This window comes from Pantherophis guttatus, chromosome 11, assembly GCF_059756535.1.
Source record: "Pantherophis guttatus breed Tessera chromosome 11, ASM5975653v1, whole genome shotgun sequence".
In the NCBI taxonomy this organism is placed as follows: Eukaryota; Metazoa; Chordata; class Lepidosauria; order Squamata; family Colubridae; genus Pantherophis; species Pantherophis guttatus.
Genome location: NC_142073.1, coordinates 19,083,599 through 19,104,633, shown reverse-complemented (window position 1 = coordinate 19,104,633; position 21,035 = coordinate 19,083,599). Strand labels below are relative to the sequence as shown.

The 21,035-nt window shown below is 45.4% G+C and overlaps 1 protein-coding gene across 2 annotated transcripts in view; it reads right to left on the bottom strand.

The window, feature by feature from the left end:
• Nucleotides 1-21,035, bottom strand: part of PLCG2 (phospholipase C gamma 2) — a 106,312-nt gene that overhangs the window by 52,180 nt on the left and 33,097 nt on the right. For both annotated transcript variants that reach the window (XM_060681579.2, XM_060681580.2), the window contains exons 3-10: nucleotides 11,288-11,431; nucleotides 9,971-10,064; nucleotides 8,407-8,454; nucleotides 6,148-6,232; nucleotides 4,095-4,178; nucleotides 3,086-3,129; nucleotides 1,989-2,061; nucleotides 533-634 (exon numbers count right to left, since the gene is read on the bottom strand). In XM_060681579.2, the coding sequence (XP_060537562.1) occupies nucleotides 533-634; nucleotides 1,989-2,061; nucleotides 3,086-3,129; nucleotides 4,095-4,178; nucleotides 6,148-6,232; nucleotides 8,407-8,454; nucleotides 9,971-10,064; nucleotides 11,288-11,431 (674 nt within the window). The remainder of the gene's footprint in view (nucleotides 1-532; nucleotides 635-1,988; nucleotides 2,062-3,085; nucleotides 3,130-4,094; nucleotides 4,179-6,147; nucleotides 6,233-8,406; nucleotides 8,455-9,970; nucleotides 10,065-11,287; nucleotides 11,432-21,035) is intronic.

The following is a 21,035-nucleotide window of genomic DNA, read 5'->3' as shown; positions in this document are numbered from 1 at the left end:
GGATATTGCAAAATCCCCATTCCCTCCCCACTCTGGGACCAGCCAGAGGTGGTTATTTCCCGGTTCTCCCAACTACTCAAAATTTCCGCTACCGGTTCTCCGAACTACTCAAAATTTCCGCTACTGATTCGGAGAACTGGCAAATACCACCTCTGGCTGGCCCCAGAGTGGGGTGGGAATGGAGATTTTGCAATATCCTTCCCCCAGGAGTGGGGTGGAAATGGAGATTTTGCAGTATCCTTCCCCTGCCATGCTCACCAAGCCATGCCCACCAAGCCACACCACACCCACCAAGCCACGCCCCCAGAACCGGTAATAAAACAATTTGAATTCCACCACTGACCCAAACTATACCTTTTGAATGCAAACTGACATTAGATAGAAGCTATCGTGATCTAATTAAATGTTGTCTAGTCAGTAGAAAATGAGACAATTGGAAATTTAGACTTTTGGTCGGACTCTGAAGCTTTCTTTACTCCGGTAAAGAAAATTCTTCACGGGAGAAATACTGCAAACAAATAACCCCGTTTACCTCATCAACATAGAGGAAAGGTTCGTCTGTTTCCCTCATAGTGTCATCTATAAATTTGGACATCCGTTCTCTTACTTTATTAAGATCCTGCGCCCAAGATTCCTGAAATTACAAAGCGTATCATCAAACATGTCTGTTCATCTCCAACGTTATCATCTTTGAGAAGAAACAGTGATGTCACAGCATGGAAACACGTGGGGTGTAATGGTTAAGGTGTTGGACTAGGACTGAGAAGGCCCAAGTTCTAATTCCTGTTCAATCAAGAGGAAGTCCATGGTGGACTTTGGGTGAATCCTTCTCTCTCAGCCGAAGAGCCAGGCTGCTGTGGTAGCTAGTGAAGGTATTGGATCGGGGACTGAGAGATCTAGGCTCTAGACCTTGTTCCCACCCCAGCCATGATAGCAATAGCACTTAGACTTATATACCGCTTCACAGTGCTTTACAGCCCTCTCTAAGCAGTTTACAGCCTCTTGGCCCCCAACAATCTGGGTCCTCATTTTTACCCACCTCAGAAGAATGGAAGGCTGAGTCAACCTTGAACCAGTGGCAACTGAACTGCTGGCAACAGGCAGTCAGCAGACGTAGCCTGCAGTACTGCCTTCCAGCCACTGCGCCACCACGGCTCTTACTAGTTTAACAAGTGCTTTTACAGCCCTCTCTAAGCGGTTTATGGAGTCAGCCTCTTGCCCCCAACAATCTGGGTCCTCATTTTACCAACCTCGGAAGGACGGAAGGCTGAATCAACCTTGAGCCTGGTGAGATTCGAACTGCCAAATTGCAGGCAGCCGGCAGTCAGCAGGAGTAGCCTGCAAGACTGCACTCTAACCACTGTGCCACGACGGCTCTTACTAGCTTAACAAGTGCTTTTACAGCCCTCTCTAAGAGGTTTACAGAGTCAGCCTCTTGCCCCCAACAATCTAGGTCCTCATTTTACCGACTTCGGAAGGATGGAAGGTTGACTTAACCTTGAGCCTGGTGAGATTCGAACTGCCAAATTGCAGGCAGCTGGCAGTCAGCAGAAGCAGCCTGCAGGATTGCACTCTAACCACTGTGCCACCACGGCTCTTACTAGCTTAACAAGTGCTGTTGCAACCCTCTCTAAGCGGTTTATTGAGTCAGCATATTGCCCCGAACAATCATGTAACCCTCAGAAGGATGGAAGACTGAGTCAACCTTTGATACCATTCTGGCTCAGCTTAAAAGCAGAGCATTATACTAGAAGGAGGGATTATACTCGAAACAGGTATCATAGGTATTACACTAGGCGCAGGGAGAGCCTAGTGCTGATTCCTTCAGATATTAAAATGTATTATTCAGCACCAATCTCTGGAATAAGGTAGTCTCTAACCCTGGTTCTTTTGCTCTGCCATGGACCCAATCAATGGATCCTACCTAATTAACCATGATGTCATACATGCATGTATGTTGAAAAACAAGAACATTAGGATCTTCGCACCTGCTGTTCGTGTAGCAGAAATCTCTGAAAATCGTGCAAATGTACTGCCGAGGCGTCCGTCCGATCTGTGTTTCTGCGACACAAAAAATTTAAAGCAACTTTACGGGAGGGGGAAAAAAATGCACAGTATTCAGTATATATTCTGACAAAGCTGAGGCTAAGATTTGGTAAACAAGAGAAGCATTGCCTTTAACCAAAAACAATGTAACAGGCTGAGAGCTGAGCAATATGCCGGCTCCAACGTCTAGGGAAAAAAAAAAGGATTTAATTATCATCATTTAAAAGTAACTATCTACTTCTGGAAACCTTTTCCTTAATGATTTTGTCCCCTCCCAAATTGTGAGGTAGGTCAAAGAGAAAAATGGTTAGTTGAAAAGATGGGAAAGATTTAAATGAAAACATTGGACAGCAGTGGTGAAATGTAAAATTTGTTACTTTCCTGCTCACCTGATTCGTGCGGCACAGCTGATTTCTGCACCTCTGCTGTTCTACTTACTGGGGGTGCCTTAGAAGGTAAGTAGCTGAGCTTCAAATTGCTATATTTCGAACGCTGCGCACAAGCACATTAGGCGCACGTGTGTGTACAGCGCACACTCACCAAACCGGTTCTTAAACCGGTTTAATCAGGGGTGAAATGCTCCCGGATCGGACTGGATCACCCGATCCCGGAGCAATCTTGGCTGGTGGTTCGGCGATCCGGTAGCGATGGCGGAGCAAAGCTCCACCCACCCGCCTGGGTATCATTACTTCCTGGTTTTAACCAGGAAGTAATGTGTTTTTTACCTTCTGCGCATGTGCAGAAGATTTTGCTCATGCGCAGAAGGTCTGCATACGCTTCCGAACTGATAAAGAAGGTAAATAGATTTCACCCCTGGGTTGTATCCCACCACTGGGTATAACATACTCCAGGAGGAGACTTGCTAGACTTTAGTATAGTTTACTAAAACGAGATCTCTTGCATACACGTAGTCAAATTTGCCTCATTAGTTAATCTAGTGTGATAAACAGAATACAGAACGTAATTACATCCCGGGGAAGATTCTGATCAAAGCACTTTAAATGCAGATGTGAATAAAATTGCTTCATGCAAAACTCACCCTAAGAGGAACATAGTAGAATCCTTTTTGAATTCATCCAGAACCTGGGAAGAGAAAAATGACGAATAAAGAACAAATCATTTTCTTCTGCATAGAGCAATTATTGCCCGGAGAAAAACAGGGGTTGGTTAAACAACTGAAAATCATCAAAAGCTTTTTTTTTTTTTTGTTTATCTCTTTCCTATTTTGGAAAACATGCTTCTCCTTACATTTTCTGCCAAGCTGCTTAAATCTTTATATACAGTATATCTATAAAGAACTGCAAGAGTCTATTTTATATATATAGAAAATATCTGTAAAATATATATAACGTATCTGTAAAACTCTATCATATATACATGCACACATACATACACACAGACCAGAGGGGGACTTGCTGGGGGTTCGCAGGGGTTCGGAAGAACCTCTAGCTAAGATTCTGTGCAGTTCGGAGAACCCCAAAATCCCACTCCTGGCTGACCTGCCCCACCCCGCCCTGCCCCTCCCCTTCCAGGAGTCCCCACGCAGCCAGTTTTGGATGCAGGTAAGTGCAGGGTGCACACGGAGGCTCGGGGAGGCTGAAAAACAGGCCTACCGGAAGTTCGGGAAGGCCTCCAGAGGGCCTCTGGAGTCTGGGGAGGCCGTTTTATTCCTCCTGGAGGTTCGAGGAAAGCCTCCAGAGCCCGGGGAGGGCAAACCCACCCACCCGTGGTGCAGGAGACTAACTAGACCACGCCCACCATGGCCATGCCCACCCAGCAACCAGGCAGAGAACCCCTTGCTAAAATTTTTGAAGCCCACCCCTGACACAGACATATACACATACACACACAGAGACACGTATGTGTGTATGTACAATAGACTCTTACAGTTCTGAATCTACTCAATTAAAAGTAAGGAAGTTTGGTATCAGGCTTGAATTAAATATAAGACTGAAAACCTATGTTCTAACTAATTACTACATTCAGGTTGCAACACAGAACAACACTCTGCGTACGAAGAGGAAGTAAGATAAGAACAGAACGCTTACCGATTTCTGTTGTTCGAACATAATCTTCTTGTAGAAAAGATGAAATTGCTCAAAGCTAAGTTCTTCTTTAGCAGCTTTTATTTCCTGCGGAAAAACAATTAAAATAAATTAAGCCAACCGAAAGTTAAGGAGGCAGCATTTAGATTTCTCCCAAAGCGACATCTACCTTAAAGCCACTTATCCTGTCCCGGGCTAAAGAAAAGGCAGATAGTACCCTCTAAGCTAGCAGAAAGACAGTTCTACACCAACTTTACACAGATGGAAGTTCTTGCCTTTGGAAGTTATGGGTGCTCCATCACTGGAGATTTTGAAGAAGCGTTTGGACATTTGTCTGAAATGAAAGAGGATCTCCTGCTTCAGCAAGGGGTTGGACTAGAACAGTGATGGCTCACCTTTTTGCCGTCATGTGCCAAAAGCGGGGGGAGCACGGGGAGTCACGTGCACACACCCATAATTCAATGCGGCCTACCCCCCTGTGTATGCATGCACGACCCCCTGCACTCCCCCCGCTTTTGACGCACGGTGGGCCAAGTAGGCCCGTTTTTCGGTCTCTCCAGGCTCCAGAGCCTTTCTAGGAGCCTGGGGAGGGTGAAAATGGCCTTCCACACACACACACACCTCGGAGGCCCTCCAGAGGCTGAAAACGGCCCATTTGCCGACTTCCGGTGGGCCCGGAAGGCCCAAAAATCAGGTTGCTGAGCTAGGGCAATTAGTGCTCACCGATATGGCTCCGCGTGCCACCTGTGGCACATCCAAGGACATTCAAGGACAGCCAGAGACAGCATGCATTACAGTAGTCTAACTACCTGATGATGGGGCTTGAGGCCCTCTGGGTGGCGCCTCTTCATCTAAGATGGCTTTCCCAGAGATGTCACATGGGTTTAATAGGAGGGAAGGAACCATTTTCTGAAGGTCTGGATGATTGTGGTGTGCATCAGTGGTGGGATTCAATTTTTTTTACTACCGGTTCTCTGGGCATGGCTGGGTGGGCGTGGTGTGGCTTGATGGGCGTGGCAAGGGAAGGATACTGCAAAATCTCCATTCTCACCTCACTCCAGGGGAAGGATACTGCAAAATTTCTATTCCCACCTCACTCCAGGAAAAGGATACTGAAAAATCTCCATTCCCACCCCATTCCAGGCAAAGGATACTGCAAAATCCCCATTCGCACCCCACTCCTGGGGGAAGGATACTGCAAAATCTCCATTCCCACCCCACTCCTAGGGGAAGGATACTGCAAAATCCCCATTCGCACACCACTCCTAGGGGAAGGATACTGCAAAATCTCCATTCCCACCCCACTCCTAGGGGAAGGATACTGCAAAATCCCCATTCGCACCCCACTCCTAGGGGAAGGATACTGCAAAATCTCCATTCCCACCCCACTCCTAGGGGAAGGATACTGCAAAATCTCCATTCCCACCCCACTCTGGGGCCAGCCAGAGGTGGTATTTGCCGGTTCTCCGATCTACTCAAAATTTCCGCTACCGGTTCTCTGAACTACTCAAAATTTCCGCTACCGGTTCTCTGAACTACTCAAAATTTCCGCTACCGGTTCTCCAGAACCTGTCAGAACCTGCGGAATAGCACCCCTGGTGTGCATACTGAAAAACTGAATTAACACGTCTTCCCCATCCTCACTGAACAGCAAAGGGAGATGTGAGTTCCCACCCTCTGCTATTAAGAACAATGGCCTCCCAGAACTTTTGGGCAGCAGGGACTCCAAAGGTTTAAAGAAGCGGCCTCCAGCCTTTTGGGCACCAGAAACCGGTTCCATGCAGAAAGGTTTTTCTGTGGACCGGAGAGGGCGTGGTTTTGCATGCTGCATGCATCCCGCGGATGGGGCTTTGCTTGTTTCAATAGCCTGGTTGCTGGGATGCCACAGACTGGTGCCAGTCCATGGACCGGGGATTGGGGACCCCTGATTAACAACAACCCAAGAGGAAAAAATATCTGTTTTCCAATGAAACCCAGAAGATAGGTTATTCTGGGACTACGTAAAATATATGCTAATAGGTAAAATGCAGGACCTGCAGCTTAAACCAATACTTACCGCAAACTTATCTTTCAAGTACTTCACACTGTTCACTTTGAAGTTGACGGACGGAAGTATCGTTTTCAACTCTCTGAGGCTGATGCTGAATTTAAGAGAAAAGAATAAATACGAAGAACATCCTTTTAGATTTTACTCAACGTTCTTTATTCAGCAACTGGGTTGCCCATCCATCCCAACTGCGGTCACTAAAGGAGGACTAGGACTGTGAAAGGATGTTCCTAGGATGCTAGCAAATACTTAAGGAAGCCGAGGGGCGTTGAGATAGGAGTCGGAAATAGAGACGTGGAGCAATATACTGAAAATATAAACTCCCAACGGAAGAGAATATTTGTAGATCACGGATGAACTTTTCCGATCTCACAGTCTCTAGCCCTTGCGCTGTGAAGGAATAACACCACCAGGAAGGCATCAGAAAGTCTAAAGGGCCATGCTAAATTACTACATTATTATGCTCACGTTGCACAGCATGTGCAAGGGAGAAATGACAGATGCTACCTTCAACTCAGACAGTTACTAAATTTAATAGAAATGATGAAGTGCGCTCTTAATAGGCAGGAAAGGTACACTTCACTAATTCCCTTGTGTCAGTTGCTACGTTGATAAACTGTCTTTTCATTATAGGAGGCCGTATTTTAGAAGGAAAACAGTCGCTGGCTGTGTTCAGTTGACTAATTTTTTCCATCTCGGAAGCATACCGCAAAAAAAAACAACTTCGGACCAACTACTTGTTCAAAATGGCATTTTCTCCCAAAAAATAATAATAATAAATCCCTCAGAATACCTGAAGCAAAAGATTCCCAAATTTTCCACAAAATGCAATATAATTATCCCGTTTGGAAAGTTAAGTTAATCATCTCGCTTCGCTAACCTTGAGGTAACACCAGCTGTGTTACCGTTTGGTGTTATGAACACAACCAAGAGGCAGCCAAGGTCATGCGGGCCCCATTTAGGATAGCAGCAAAGGTTCTGCTGCCCCTAGGGCCTCTCATTCATCACACTCTTTCTGTATTGTGTTGTTTCTTATTTAAACAAAGGTGCCAGCTTGGTGTTGTGGGCTAGGATCAAATAACAGGATGGGCTGGCCCTCCAGCCTTTCTCCCGAGACTCAAAACTCAATCTCGGTCGCACCAGTTGAGTTCCTGGGGAAGCTTGCCCTCTCTGGCATCTTATGACTTGACGCACAATAACCCAGGCGCTTGGTGGTGCCCATTTGCATGAGCGTTGTTTCTTGCGTCTTCCAACCAGCTTGTCTCGGAGGTGCTTTTTCCAAAAGGCATCTGGACTTTCTTGGTGGTTTTGTTTCCCCCCACCTCTTTACTTTATTTCGCTTCTCATCCAAGAAGCTTCTTCAGTTCGAAGTTCAGAAAGTCCAGTTGCCTTGTGGAAAAAAGCACCTTTGCTTTGACAACCATGGCCTGGATGGTTGAGAATCTCCATAAACTTCCAATCAGATTTTTTTGTCACGATCAGAATTTGCCTCCAGGTGTTCTGTAGACTGCATGGGATTAGCAGACAGGAAGTGACAACTAACTGCACCAAAACGGGCCAACTGGTAGGGTTTTTTTTTTACTACCAGTTCATCGAACCGGTAGATTTTATCACTACCAGTTCACCCAAACCGGTGTGAACCGGTAGGATTTCACCACTGCTTATGACCCAGATCTGAAGTTCTGAGAGTTGCCCCCACTACCACAATCATGTGACCACATTTCATAAAATGGGCAACACTGTTACATTAAGGAGGCTTGGGGAGGGCGAAAAACGGGCTTACCAGAAGTTTACCAAACTTTCGGTAAGCCCGTTTTTCAGGGCCTCCGGAGCCTGGGGAGGCCGTTTTCGCTCTCCCAGAGATTCAAGGAAAGCCTCAAAAAAAGCCCCGCCCCCGCTATGGTACAGGAGGCCGACTAGGCCACACCCACCATGGCCACGCCCACCCAGCAACTGGTCAGAGAACCCCTTGCTAAAATTTTTGAAGCCCATTCCTGATTTAGTGCACTTTTTAAATTGGGGGGGGGGGGCGATCCAGTTTTTGAACCAATATAGAAACTGCTCCTGACCCAACCAAACTTTTCGGGCCACAAACTCGTGGAAGGCAAAAAGTGAAGGATTTATACTGAAAGCAAATATAGGCCTAGTCACATGGGGTTTAAACGACTTTTTTTAAAAAGTGACTTAATTACAACAAAAATACATAACAGAGAAGAAGAAAAAAAACAAAACAAGAGCACAGCTTTAGAATTTGAAATGAGCAAGTACCTGTTCCTTCTGGATTGATCCACCGAGTAAATCAGCTTCCTCAGCCAGCTTTAAAGAGTCAATAAAAGTGCAGCCAGGATTAGTTTTGTAAACAGAAGATCGGACTTAATGATGTGTTGTAATTTCAACACATGAAACATCAAAACATGAATCTGTTTCCATACATAACTTTTTATGAAGCGCAAACAGCACCGAAATATCTTTTTTGTTTTTCTGAGACCGTGGGGCAGATTCTGAAGAACCTATCTAACGTTTCGGTATTAAACAGTATGAATCATAAATACAAATGTGAAAAATTCTTATTTATGAGGGGATTATTCTGGTTACTTTCAGCATGGAGCTAAGACTGATGTAACATCAACAGCACGTTAGAATTACCCACCCTGTTTTCCCAAAAATAGACATCCCCTGATAATAAGTCCAATCGGGCTTTTGAGCGTATGCGCTAAAATAAGCCTCCCACGAGAATAAGCCCACCCTGAAAATATTTAAACGCAGAGCTGGAAATCAGGTAAGATGGCAAGAGGAGCCCCATCTTGCTTCACATGCCCCAAAATAATAAGACCTCCCTGAAAATAAGGCCAAGCGCTTATTTCGGGGTTCAAAAAAATATAAGACAGGGTCTTATTTTCAGGGAAACACAGTATGTACAATCAGTCCAGGAAGAGGAAGAGGAAAAGGAGAGATGGAGAGGGAGAAGAAGGGGAAGGAGGAAGAGGAGTATGTGAAAGGTGTGAATTTAAGTCTAAAGGGGATGAAGATACTTCAGATCCATCAGAAAACTGAGTTAAAGTGATTCATAAGTCAACAACCCTGACTGAACAGTTAAATGATTTGTGTATGCACAGTGTACATAATTGGGTTTGCCTAGTCTAGTGGAAAGGAGGACTGCAGGGACATGATAAAAGGGTAAAAGTTCCCCTCACACATATGTGCTAGTTGTTCCCGGCTCTAGGGGGCGGTGCTCATCTCTGTTTCAAAGCCAAAGAGCCAGCACTGTCCAAAGACGTCTCCGTGGTCATGTGGCCGGCATGGCTACATGCCAAAGGCGCACAGAACGCTGTTACCTTCCCACCAAAGATGGTCCCTATTTTTCTACTTGTATTTTTTACGTGCTTTCGAACTGCTAGGTTGGGCAGAAGCTGGGACAAGTAACGGGAGCTCACCCTTTTACGCGGCACTAGGGATTCGAACCGCTGAACTGCCGATCTTTCGATCGACAAGCTCAACGTTTTAGCCACTGAGCCACCGCGTCCCTTTACATGACAGCAGTGTTCTAATATTTGAGGGGCTGCCACAAAAACAGAGGGGGTCAACCTCTTTTCCAAAGCACCAGAAGGCAAGACAAGAATACAACGGATGGAACGGAAGTTGCCTCTAGAAGTTGTGGGAGCTCCATCACTGGAGGTTTCTAAGAAGAGACTGGACAGCTACTTGTCCGGAATGGTAGAGGGTCTCCCGCTTGAGCAGGGGGTTGGATTAGACGACCTCTAAGGTCCCTTCCAACTCTGTTGTTTTGTTATTCCATTACTGTATATAAATACAAAACAGTTCTTCCACATACCTCTCTGTAATTGCCGGGGTGCCTGCGTTTATAGCTTCCTGATACAAAATATTCAACCCGCAAAGCCATTTGTCTGCCTCCTCTTTTGAGTCAGCTGCCATGGAAAAGAAATGTAAAGATGCAAATTAAGAAACTTGATGATGGGGGAGTGGGGCTGGAGAAACCACCCCAAGAATGAGAAACATCTGTTATCCCACTGCACAAGCTTCATGACGCCAAGAATAAATTGCATATTACTGAAGGAAAGCAAAATATCTGAAAGGAATGCCTTGAATTAAATATATGTATATACTTTAAAGTAGAGGTCCCCACCACCACCACCCCCGATTTGTGGGCCGCACAAACAAGCGAAACTCCATCCATGCCCCCACTTCGGTCCATGGAAAAACCTCTCTCCCACAGAACCGGACCCTGGTTCCCAAAAGGTTGTGGGGGGGGGGGGGGGGGCACTGCTTTAAACTTTTGGAGAATCTATTTTTTTTTAATGCACCATGGCGGGGGGGGCGTTTTTGCCCTCCCCGGGTTCCGGAGGCTTTCCTCGAACCTCCGGAAGGCGAAAACGGCCTCCCCAGGTTCCGGAGGCCCTCTCCGAACTTCTGGTAGGCCCGTTTTTTGTCCTCCCCAAGCCTCCACGTGCGCCCTGCACTTCAGCCCACGGGGCTGGCCTGGAAATATCAAAGGACCAGCCTGTGGTGCCTCTTCTGGCCAAAATGGGCCGTGTGAGGCCCCCCCTGCAGCCCGTTTTCAGCCTCCTCGGCCTTCTGCAGCAGTCTGCTGACGAAAAACCGTCCGCGCGGAGACTTCACCTCCGCACGGCCCATTTTTTGCTGGTAGAGTGTTGCTGGAGGCAGGGGAGGTCGAAAATGAGACACAGAGGGGCCGTGCACGCTCCCCACACCCCGTTTTGGCCGGTAAAGTGCTGCAGGAGGCATCCATCCTGTCTCCCCCACCTCGCGCACCCCCCCCCCGCCACAGCCCGCGCAGAACTACAATACTGAACCGGCCCTCGAAGAAATACACCCCTGACACCCCTGATTTAAGGCTAGTACTTCTGGCTGTGCTTCTTATCTGGGCTACCTTGCAAGTCTGACCCGATGATAGATGTGATCCAGAGTTTCAGGTGTGTCTATCTTTGCACCTTTCCAAAATAAATCTATTTCGTTTATTTGTTATCCTTACAGATAGCACCAGTCTCCCTTAAAAAGAAATATTTGCAGTTGGGAATAAATATTAAGAAAATGTCAACAAGCATTTGGAAGGAGTAACGTGACGCAGTCCCAGATTTTAAAGGAGAGATTCAGAGACAATAGGTTTTACCTGCTAGACTTAAAGTGTTGAGAACAAACTGAGTGCCATAAAAAATGGTGAAACAGTGCTCCTCCTTCTGACGTGCACCTTTTCCACGCTCAAAATCTTTCGCATTTTTTCCTGGTCTGATTTCCTTGATTTCGGTTAAATCCACTGAAAAAGAAAAAAAAAAATGAAAGAAATCTAAAATGTCAAGGTTATTTCAGACACAAACCCCTTTCTGCAGGATGGCTACTGAATCCCATTTCATAATCAGACTCCTGGGTAAAACTGCTATAGGTTGGTGCTGAACAACAGCCCCAAAAACGTTGCCATCTAACCAACAAAAAAACTAGAGCGAGTGGATTGGTCGTATTTCTCACTTGATCACCAGCAACGTGCAAGTAGAATTTCACATTTGTACCTAAGGGTCATTTTTGTGCTTGCAACTCAGGCGCACCTTCCCAGGACCACTCAACCATCACCAAAGTGATACAAACCCTGTCCCCATTCCTTTCGTTTTGGCACCAAAAGGCTAAATGATTCTAGAAGTTTTTTCTGACACGTCACCAGCCTGGTGGAACAGTCCCCACTCCCATCCCCCTGAGATAAGGACCACCTCATCCCTGCTAGTTTTCTGATAAGGGGTGAACATCCAGTTGAGGGGCGGGCTTCAAAAATTCTAGCAAGGGGTTCTCTGCCCGGTTGCTGGGTAGCTGTGGCCATGGTGGGTGTAGCCTACTTGGCCTCCTGCACCACGACAGGGGTGAGCGTTTTTGCCCTCCCCAGGCTCCGGAAGCTTTCTTCGAACCTCCGGGAGGGTGAAAATGGTCTCCCCAGGCTCCGGAGGCTCTCTGGAGACCCTTCCCGAACTTCCAGTAGGCCCGTTTTTCGCCCTCCCCAAGCCTCCGCACACGTCCTGCACTTACCTGCATTCAAAAGGGGCCGTGTGGGGATTCCTGGGAGGGGCAGGCTGGGCCAGCCAGGAGTGGGATTTGGGTGTTCTCCGAACTGCACAGAACCTTAGCTAGAGGTTCTCCCGAACCCCTACGAACCCCCAGCAGCCCACTCCTGATCTAGTTTTCCCACTAGGCACTGGGACCAGGATTTTAATGGGGCTCTGGTGTGATTGTGAATGAATCTACCATGGAGAGTTCTTAAGAGGCTACCCAGTTTTTAACTGTTTATACATCTGAGTTTTGTTTTTAATTTCTGTTTGCTGCCCAAAGTTTCTCGGGTGGATGCGTGCATATATAAATTCACTTAATAAGTAAGTAGATAAATAATAAGTAAGTCACTACGTGTATGGGAATGATCCTGGGAAACAGGAGGAAGAGCTCCAGAGTAAACAACTGTCAGGTGAGTTCGCGGAACGGCAAACATCTCAGGAGAGACCTTCCCTACTTTCTTGGACAGTAAAGGTGAGGGGGTAGAGATGTACCTTCAGGCTTGCAAAATTCTGTTAATGTAAACCAGGGGTGTCAAACTCACATCGTCACGGCATCGTCACGTGACATATCGGGACTTTTTTCTTTTTCGCTAAACCGGGCGTGGGTGTGGCCAGCGCGTGACGCATCCAGCCTGCGGGTCGCGAATTTCACAGCCCTGATGTAACCTTACTATAGATTTAAGGCTAGTGCTTCTGGCTGTTCTCCTTGTCTGGACTACCTTGCAAGGGTGATCCTATGTTAGATATGACCCAGATTTTCAGGGATGTCTAGCTTTGCACCTTTTCAAAAGCTTCAGGTTGACCACAGAAAGTCCCTTGGCAGCACCCCTGCTCTAATCAACCAGGAAGCTCCTTCTCATTCTTCAGCTATTCTACATCTCCCCCAAAAAAATGTTTACAGAACACAAAAGAGCTTTTTTTGTTAACAGATGGCAGCAGCTGCTACTTCAACAAGGGCAAACAGGTCACAGCACAAGAAGAAAGGCTGAAGGTTCAACCTGGCTAAGTGAAATTAAAAGAGGTGGCACCTCATCATTGCATCAAACCATACCACTGATATATTTAGTTATACCAGGCAATAATCATAGAATCATAGAGCTGGAAGGAACCTTGGAGGTCTTCTAGTCCAATCCCCTGACCAAGGAAGAAATCCTTATTCCATTCTAGACAAATGGTTGTCCAAGACTTTCTTGAAAACCTTCAACCATGGAGCACCCAGAACTCCTATATTTACATCTATTTCCAAACTCTTTATTTTGCTTGCTAGGGACTAAATATATGTGAATATTTGTATTATTGCAAACACTTCCCTCTCTTTAAGACAATTCGTCCCTAGAATTTTAAAATGTTCTGGTGATCCTAAACCATATGCTAAAATGATAAACTGCTTCAGCTAATTTACATGTAAGATTACATTAAAACAGATGTTAAAAGACATCTGAATTCTATTTATGGCTGACAATCCATTTCAGAGCTCTTATATACACATATAAGTTATGATGCTGAATATATAGATCATACAGTAATGATGCTGAATATCTATCATCCATCCATCCATCCATCCATCCATCCATCCATCTATCTATTTATCCATCCATCCATCATCTATCATCCATCCATCCATCCATCCATCCATCCATCTATCTATCTACCATGTTTCCCCGAAAATAAGACCCTGTCTTATATTTTTTTGAACCCTGTAATAAGCGCTTGGCCTTATTTTCGGGGAGGTCTTATTATTTTGGGGCGTGTGGAGCAAGACGAGGCTCCTCTTGCCATCTTACCTGATTTCCAGCTCTGCGTTTAAATATTTTCGGGGAGGACTTATTTTCGGGGGGAGGCTTATTTTAGCGCATGCGCTCAAAAGCCCAATTGGGCTTATTGTCAGGGGAGGTCTTATTTTCGGGAAAACAGGGTATGTATGTATGTATGTATGTATGTATGTATGTATGTATGTATGTATCCATCTATCTATCTAATCTATCTTAAGCATCATAACTCTTGATTTCTTACATGTTCTTTCATATTTGATTAAAAATCTTCTCATTTGAGTAAATTGTATTCAGATAGTTTTGTTGTCATTTGGAACAGCTCTTCATAAATTTCTAAAGAAGTTATTTGAAGTCATCAGTACTGAAATGATCTCTGTAGGTGCTTCTGTGAGAATTTTGGTCTTCAAAATTATCCTTGGCCTCACTGTGGCCAAGGCAGACATCAGCTTTGTCCATGTTGTATTTTTCAAAGGTTTGGAGTGTGTGTGTGGGGGTGTTTCCCCATAAAAAAATGAAAGGGACATTAACATGACATAAACTGAGCACCAAGTTCAACCATCAGGTTTATTTCCAACAATGTTTCGGAGCCAGCCTTGACCGCATGCCCATTCTTAGAAAAGGAATTCTAAATGCCACCCAAGCATTTTTATTTATTGTTTATTTATTTATTGGTTCGATTTATATGCCGCCCTTCTCCGGAGACTCAGGGAGGCTTACAATACGTTAAGCAATAGCCTTCATACTTTTGTATATACCTGCTTAATAGGGCTTTCGGCTCCCCCTAAGCGGTGTTCTTTTTTTTATACAAAGTCAGCTTATTGCCCCCACAATCCGGGTCCTCATTTTACCTACCTCGGAAGGATGGAAGGCTGAGTCAACCTTGAGCCTGGTGAGATTCGAACTCGCAGTCATTGCAGGCAGCTGGTGTTACTTAACAGCACTTTAGTCTGCTGTGCCACCAAGGCTCTTTTGTTTGAAAATGTTCAAAAATGCTTCCTCATGCTAGGTTTTATTAACGTAATTGCATTGCATGGAACAGAAAGGAAGACCAAAAAAAAAAAAAAGTCAACTTTATTTGAAACACAACTAGTGTGTGTTCTTTCGATAAAACATTGACTCAAGAGAGGAAGTGGTTTCATTCCACTATGCAAACTGGATGTAAGAACAGACAGATCTTCCTACAGGTCAAGGGTTAGAGCAGCCACGAATAAATTAAACGTTTCAGTCTACAATCGGAATGATCTCCCGTGCTATTTACATGATAAAAGAGTCGTAAGCGATTTACTGAGTAAGAGTAAGGTGTAAGTTGGAACAAGTGTAATGGCAGAAAGTGAAGAGGAACTAAAGAGCCTCTTGATGTGGGTGAAGGAGGAGAGTGCAAAAGTTGGCTTGAAACTCAACATTAAGAAAACTAAGATCAAGCCATCTGGCCCTCTCAATTCCTGACAAATAGATGGGGAAGAAATGGACGGAGTGACAGATTTTATTTTCCTGGGCTCCAAGATCTCCGAAGATGGGGACTGTAGCCAAGAAATTAAAAGACGCTTGCTCCTGGGGAGGAAAGCCATGGCAATTCTAGACAGCATACTAAAAAGCAGAGACATCACCCTGCCAACAAAAGTGTGTATAGTCAAGGCTATGGTATTCCCAGTTGCAATGTATGGCTGTGAAAGTTGGACCAAAAGAAAGGCTGAGCGCCAAAGAATGGAGGCCTTTGAACTCTGGTGCTGGAGAAGACTCCTGCGAGTCCCTTGGACTGCAAGGCGATCAAACCGGTCAGTCCTAGAGGAGATCAACCCTGACTGCTCTTTAGAAGGCCAGATCCTGAAGAGGAAACTCAAATACTTTGGCCACCTAATGAGAAGGAAGGAATCACTGGAGAAGAGCCTAATGCTGGAAATGATTAGCGCAAAAGAAGAAGGGGATGGCAGAGAACGAGGTGGTTGGATGGAGTCACTGAAGCAGTAGGCGTGAGCTTAAATGGACTCCAGAGGATGGAAGAGGACAGGAAGGCCTGGAGGAACGTTGTCCATGAGGGTCGCGATGGGTCGGACATGACTTTGCAACTAACAACAAACAACAACAATGAAGAATAGGATTAGGGACAACAGCCATCTGTTACTACAGGTAGTCCTCGACTTACGACCACAATGGAGCCCAACATTTATGTTGCTAAGTGAGACATTTGTTAAGTGAGTTTTCCCCCGTTTTATGACTTATCTTGCCACATCTGTTCAGTGAATCATTGCAGTTGTTAAGTTAGTAACACCATTGTTAAGTGAATCTGGCTTTCTCCATTGAATTCGCTTGTCAGGAGGGGATCACATGACCCCGGGACACTGCAACCGTCATAAATATGAACCAGTTCTCAAGCATTCGAATGCAAATCACACAACTTGCATTGGGGATGCTGCAATGGTCATAAGTGTGAAAAATGGTCATAAGTCGCTTTTTTTCAGGGCCGTTGTAACTTCGAACGGTCACTAAACGAACTGTTGTAAGTCGAGGACTATACTATCACCGCTATCGAATTGCTGACAATATCCCTTGCCATCTCCAAAGCACCTTTAGACTTCAGCACCTACGTAAAAGGCAAAGTAGAGAGATAATAGTTGATGGATTCACTACATATTTGTTTGTAGAAGAATGTTGGCCCAACTTTCAATGATTAACAAGGGGAAGGGAAAGGAAAGGGAGGGAAAGGCTGACTGAAGTTAAAGCCAAATAAAAAATTGACATTAAGACTATAAATGGGAAAAAGGAGTGTCTAGCCATTTTTTCCTCCTTGATATCAAATTTAGGGAAAAGTCTTAACTAGGTACCACTCTATAAAGCTTTAGTAAGACCTCACCTAGAGTACTGCATCCAGTTTTGGTCTATATAAAAAAGATGTTGAGACTCTAGAAAAAGTGCAGAGGAGAGCAACCAGGATGATTAGGGAGGTGAAAACATACGATGAACGGTTGCAGGCTAGTCTAGTGAAGAGAAGGACCAGGGGAGACAGGATAGCAGTCTTCCAATGTTTGAGGGGCTGCCATAAAGAGGAGGAGGTCAAGCTATTTTCCAAGGCACCCGAAGGCCAGACAAGGAATAATGGATGGAAACTGAACAAGAAGAGATTCAACCTAGAAATGAGGAGGAACTTTCGGACAGTGAGAACAATCAACTCATGGAACAGAAGTTGCCTTCAGAAGTTGTGGGAGCTTCATCACTTGAGACTTCCAAGAAGTGATTGGACACCATTTGTCAGAAATGGTGTAGGGCGGGAGGGTTTATTTATTTATTTATTTATTTATTGGTTCAATTTATATGCCACCCTTCTCTGGAGACTCAGGGCGGCTTACAATGCGTTAAGCAATATCCTTCATACTTTTGTATATACCTGCGTAGTAGGGCTTTCGCCCCCCCCCAAGCGGTGTTCTTTTTTATACAAAGTCAGCTTATTGCCCCCACAATCCGGGTCCTCATTTTACCTACCTTGGAAGGATGGAAGGCTGAGTCAACCTTGAGCCTGGTGAGATTTGAACTTGCAGTAATTGCAGGCAGCTGGCAGCTAAGTGCTACTTAACAGCACTTTAGTCTGCTGCGCCACCAAGGCTCCTTGGACTAGATGACCTACAAGGTCCCTTCCAACTCTGTTAATCTGTTAAACAAGCCCCCCCCCGCCCGTCCCCCCAGAATCAATACCAGCTGTAGCAAGATATAAACAGTGTTGAATAAATAAGACAGACACCAACTGAAACAAAGGAAGTTTGATTCCATATTTTCGGAAAATACAAATATTGTAAAATACAATACAAAAGAAAGCTTTTGTCCCACCCCCCCTCCCAACTCTTTCCATCAGTTCACAAAATACAGGCATAAAACAGGATGCAAATACAGACAATGGGATTTTATTTTGGTTTTGGGGTTGTTGTTTTTTTTTTGAAAGTCAACATGACCAGTATTTTCACGAACCAGCCTTGGATATGGAAAAAATGTTAAAAGCCATTGTTTCCTTTGCAAATTTTCTCTCACCGACCCCAAACAGTGAAAACAATAGCTTAATCCTTGTTTCACCTTGCTTGGGATTGAGTTTCACGTAGCTGAAAACACAGCTGACAATTTAGCACATCAATCTGAAGAAAAAAAAATTTTTTTTTCGAGTTATGAGTATCAGCTTTATTATTTTTGCATGCCTTGCTTACTGCAAGTGGAGGCTAAAGCATATGAAGGATGGTTGCGGGAACTGGGTATGTCTACTCCAGTGATGGCTAACCTTTTTGCCATCGTGTGCCAAAAGCGGGGGGAGTGTGGGGGTGGGTCGCACTCACGTGTGCCCACACCCATAATTCGGTGCACCCCACTCCCCCTGTGCAGGCATGTGTGACACCCCTGCACTCCCCCCGCTTTTGGCACACGATGGCATGGTGGGCCCAGTAGGCCCATTTTTCGCCCTCCCCAGGCTCCAGAGGCTTACTTAGAGCCTGGGGAGGGTGAAAACAGCCTTCCCCATCCCCCCGGAGGCCCTCCGGTGGCCGGAAATGGCCTGTTTGCCGACTTCCGGTGGGACTGGAAGGCCCATTCTTCGCTCTCCCCAGCCTCCAGAGCCTTTCTAAGAACCTGGGGAGGGTGAAAATTTATTAATGGAACTTGCCCTTCCCCCCCACCACCACCGGAGGCCCTCCAGAGGCCGGAAATAGCCTTCTAGTGGGCCCGGAATGCCCGAAAATCAGCTGAGCTAGGGCAACACTCGCGTGCCCACCGATATGGCTCTGCGTGCCACCTGTGGCACGTGTGCCATAGGTTCGCCATCACGGGTCTAGTCTAATGGAAAGAAGGACCAGGGGAGACAGGATAGCGGTGATTCAATTTCTGAGAGGCTTCCACAGAGAGGACAGAGTCAAGCTATTCTCCAAAGGCAGGACAAGAAGCAATGGATGGAAACTAACCAATGAGAGATCCAAGCTAGAACTAAGGAGAAATTTCCTGACAGTCAGAACAAGTGAATCAGTGGAGCGACTTGCCTCCAAAAGTTGTGGATTTCTTAATAGCTAAACTGCATCTTTATAAATATTAGGCTTCTATAACCATCCCGAGGATAAGAACTGGAAAGCAGGTAATGAGCAACACAAATGTAAAACACACAAGATACTCAGTGTTGTGGTGAACAGCTGTGTGAATGTGCTGATTTCTAGTCCTAGTGCCATTTCCCACTCTCCGTCCTTCAAAATGATCCAGGAGAAACAGTTGTGCAAGGGGCTTTAGCAAATTTAAATTTAAGCCACTGAGCAAAATCAGATGTTATATTCAGAGTTCTGCAGGTTAAGCATCGGACATTACACCGAAAGTTAAAAGTATATCAGATTTTTAAAAGGATAAGGAAGTGCTGGTAAGGTTCACAATATCTTCATTCCATCAATGCGTCATCTCTACTCTGGTTCTCAAATTCTTGGGGCTTCAGGTGATAGAGCAGGAAAAATGGCATTTCTCACTCGCTTTTCTTAGTTTAGTTTTAGCTTAGCACCTTTTGTTTTCAAAGCTCAGACCCCACAACTTTTTTTTTTCCTATAAGACTGTTGCAGTTTTGTGTTTGAAGGTATGAATCTGCCGTTATTTTCTCTTTTCTGGTTCTCTTCTCTGCCCATTTATGCAGATGTAAATACAGATCAATTTCCATTTTATTTTCTTGTTATGGATATATTCCATCTATAATTTGCATTTGAACTTTTCTTCCCTTACCTCCCCTTCTCTTCCCTTTTTCTTCCTTCTTTCTCCCTCCCTCTCTCCCTCCTTCCTTTTCCTTTCTTTCTTCTTTCTCCTCCCTCCTTCCTTCCTGCTCCCTCCCTTCCTTCCTTTTCCTTCCTTCCTTCCTTCCTTTTCTTCCTTCTCTCTCCCCTCTCTCCTTCTTTCCCTCTCCTCCCTCCCTTTTTCTTTCCTTCCTTCCTTCCTTCCTTCCTTCCTTCCTTCCTTCCTTCCAATGATCTATGAAATAAAAGCAAGAAAAAGATCCACAATTCATATATGATGAAGAATTTAGAGGTGTTGTGCACACTGCATGAAAAAAGACTGCTGGAAAGTGTGTATTTTATTCTGTCACTCTTTCCTTTTCCTCCTCTGATTTTCAACAGGTTAAGCTTCTTCCCCAGAGGATAGCCTCTAAATCGGGCAGGTGCACAATTGGTAAAAATAGGCAGTCAGATGATGGTGGAAGAGCACTTGTGACTTCCTCCGTCATGCCGTCCAATTATGCAAATGTTCACCTCTGTTTCCATATAGGTGAAAGTTAACCAATTTTAGTTTTTCACTTGGGTGTAGGAGAGAAAATTAAAGGGTCGGTCACAAGTCGGCATGAGATTTTTCTCCATAAAGAACACAGTAAGATTTACCAAAATGGAAGTAGTTGAAGAGCCTTGATAGTACAGTGGTCTACGCACCCTGTTATTAACACAGCTGCCTGCAATTTACTGCTGGTTCGAATCTCTCCAAGGCTCAAGGTTGACTCAGCCTTCCATCCTCTATAAGGTAGGTGAAATGAGGACCCAGTTTGTGGGGGCAATAAGCTGACTTTGTATAAATATACAAAAGGATGAAGGCTATTGCTTAACGCATTGTAAGCCGCCCTGAGTCTCCGGAGAAGGGCAGCATATAAATCAAATTAAAAAAAAAAAGATATTGTGGCAATTAATGGAAGTTAAAGGAGGAGTTGGGTATGTCTAGTTCAGGGGTGTCCAACTCAAGGCCCGGGGGCCAGAGCCAGCCCACAGGGTGCTTAGCTCTGCCCCCCGGGGCCACCCTGGAAATATTGAAGGATCGGCCCGTGGTGCCTCTGCCAGTGAAAACGGAGCTCGGGAGGGCCACGGGAAGCCTTCCTGAGCTCCATTTTCACTGGCAGAGGGTTGCAGGAGGCCGAGCTCGGGAGCCCGTTCCCACTGGCAAAGCGTTTGGGCCACCACAGGCGCCCCCAACATGAGTGATGTCGAGCTGGCCACGCCCACCCTGGCCACACCCACACCGCCCCCCTGGGGTCAAACACAACCTTGATGTGGCCCTCAATGAAATAACGTTTGACACCCCT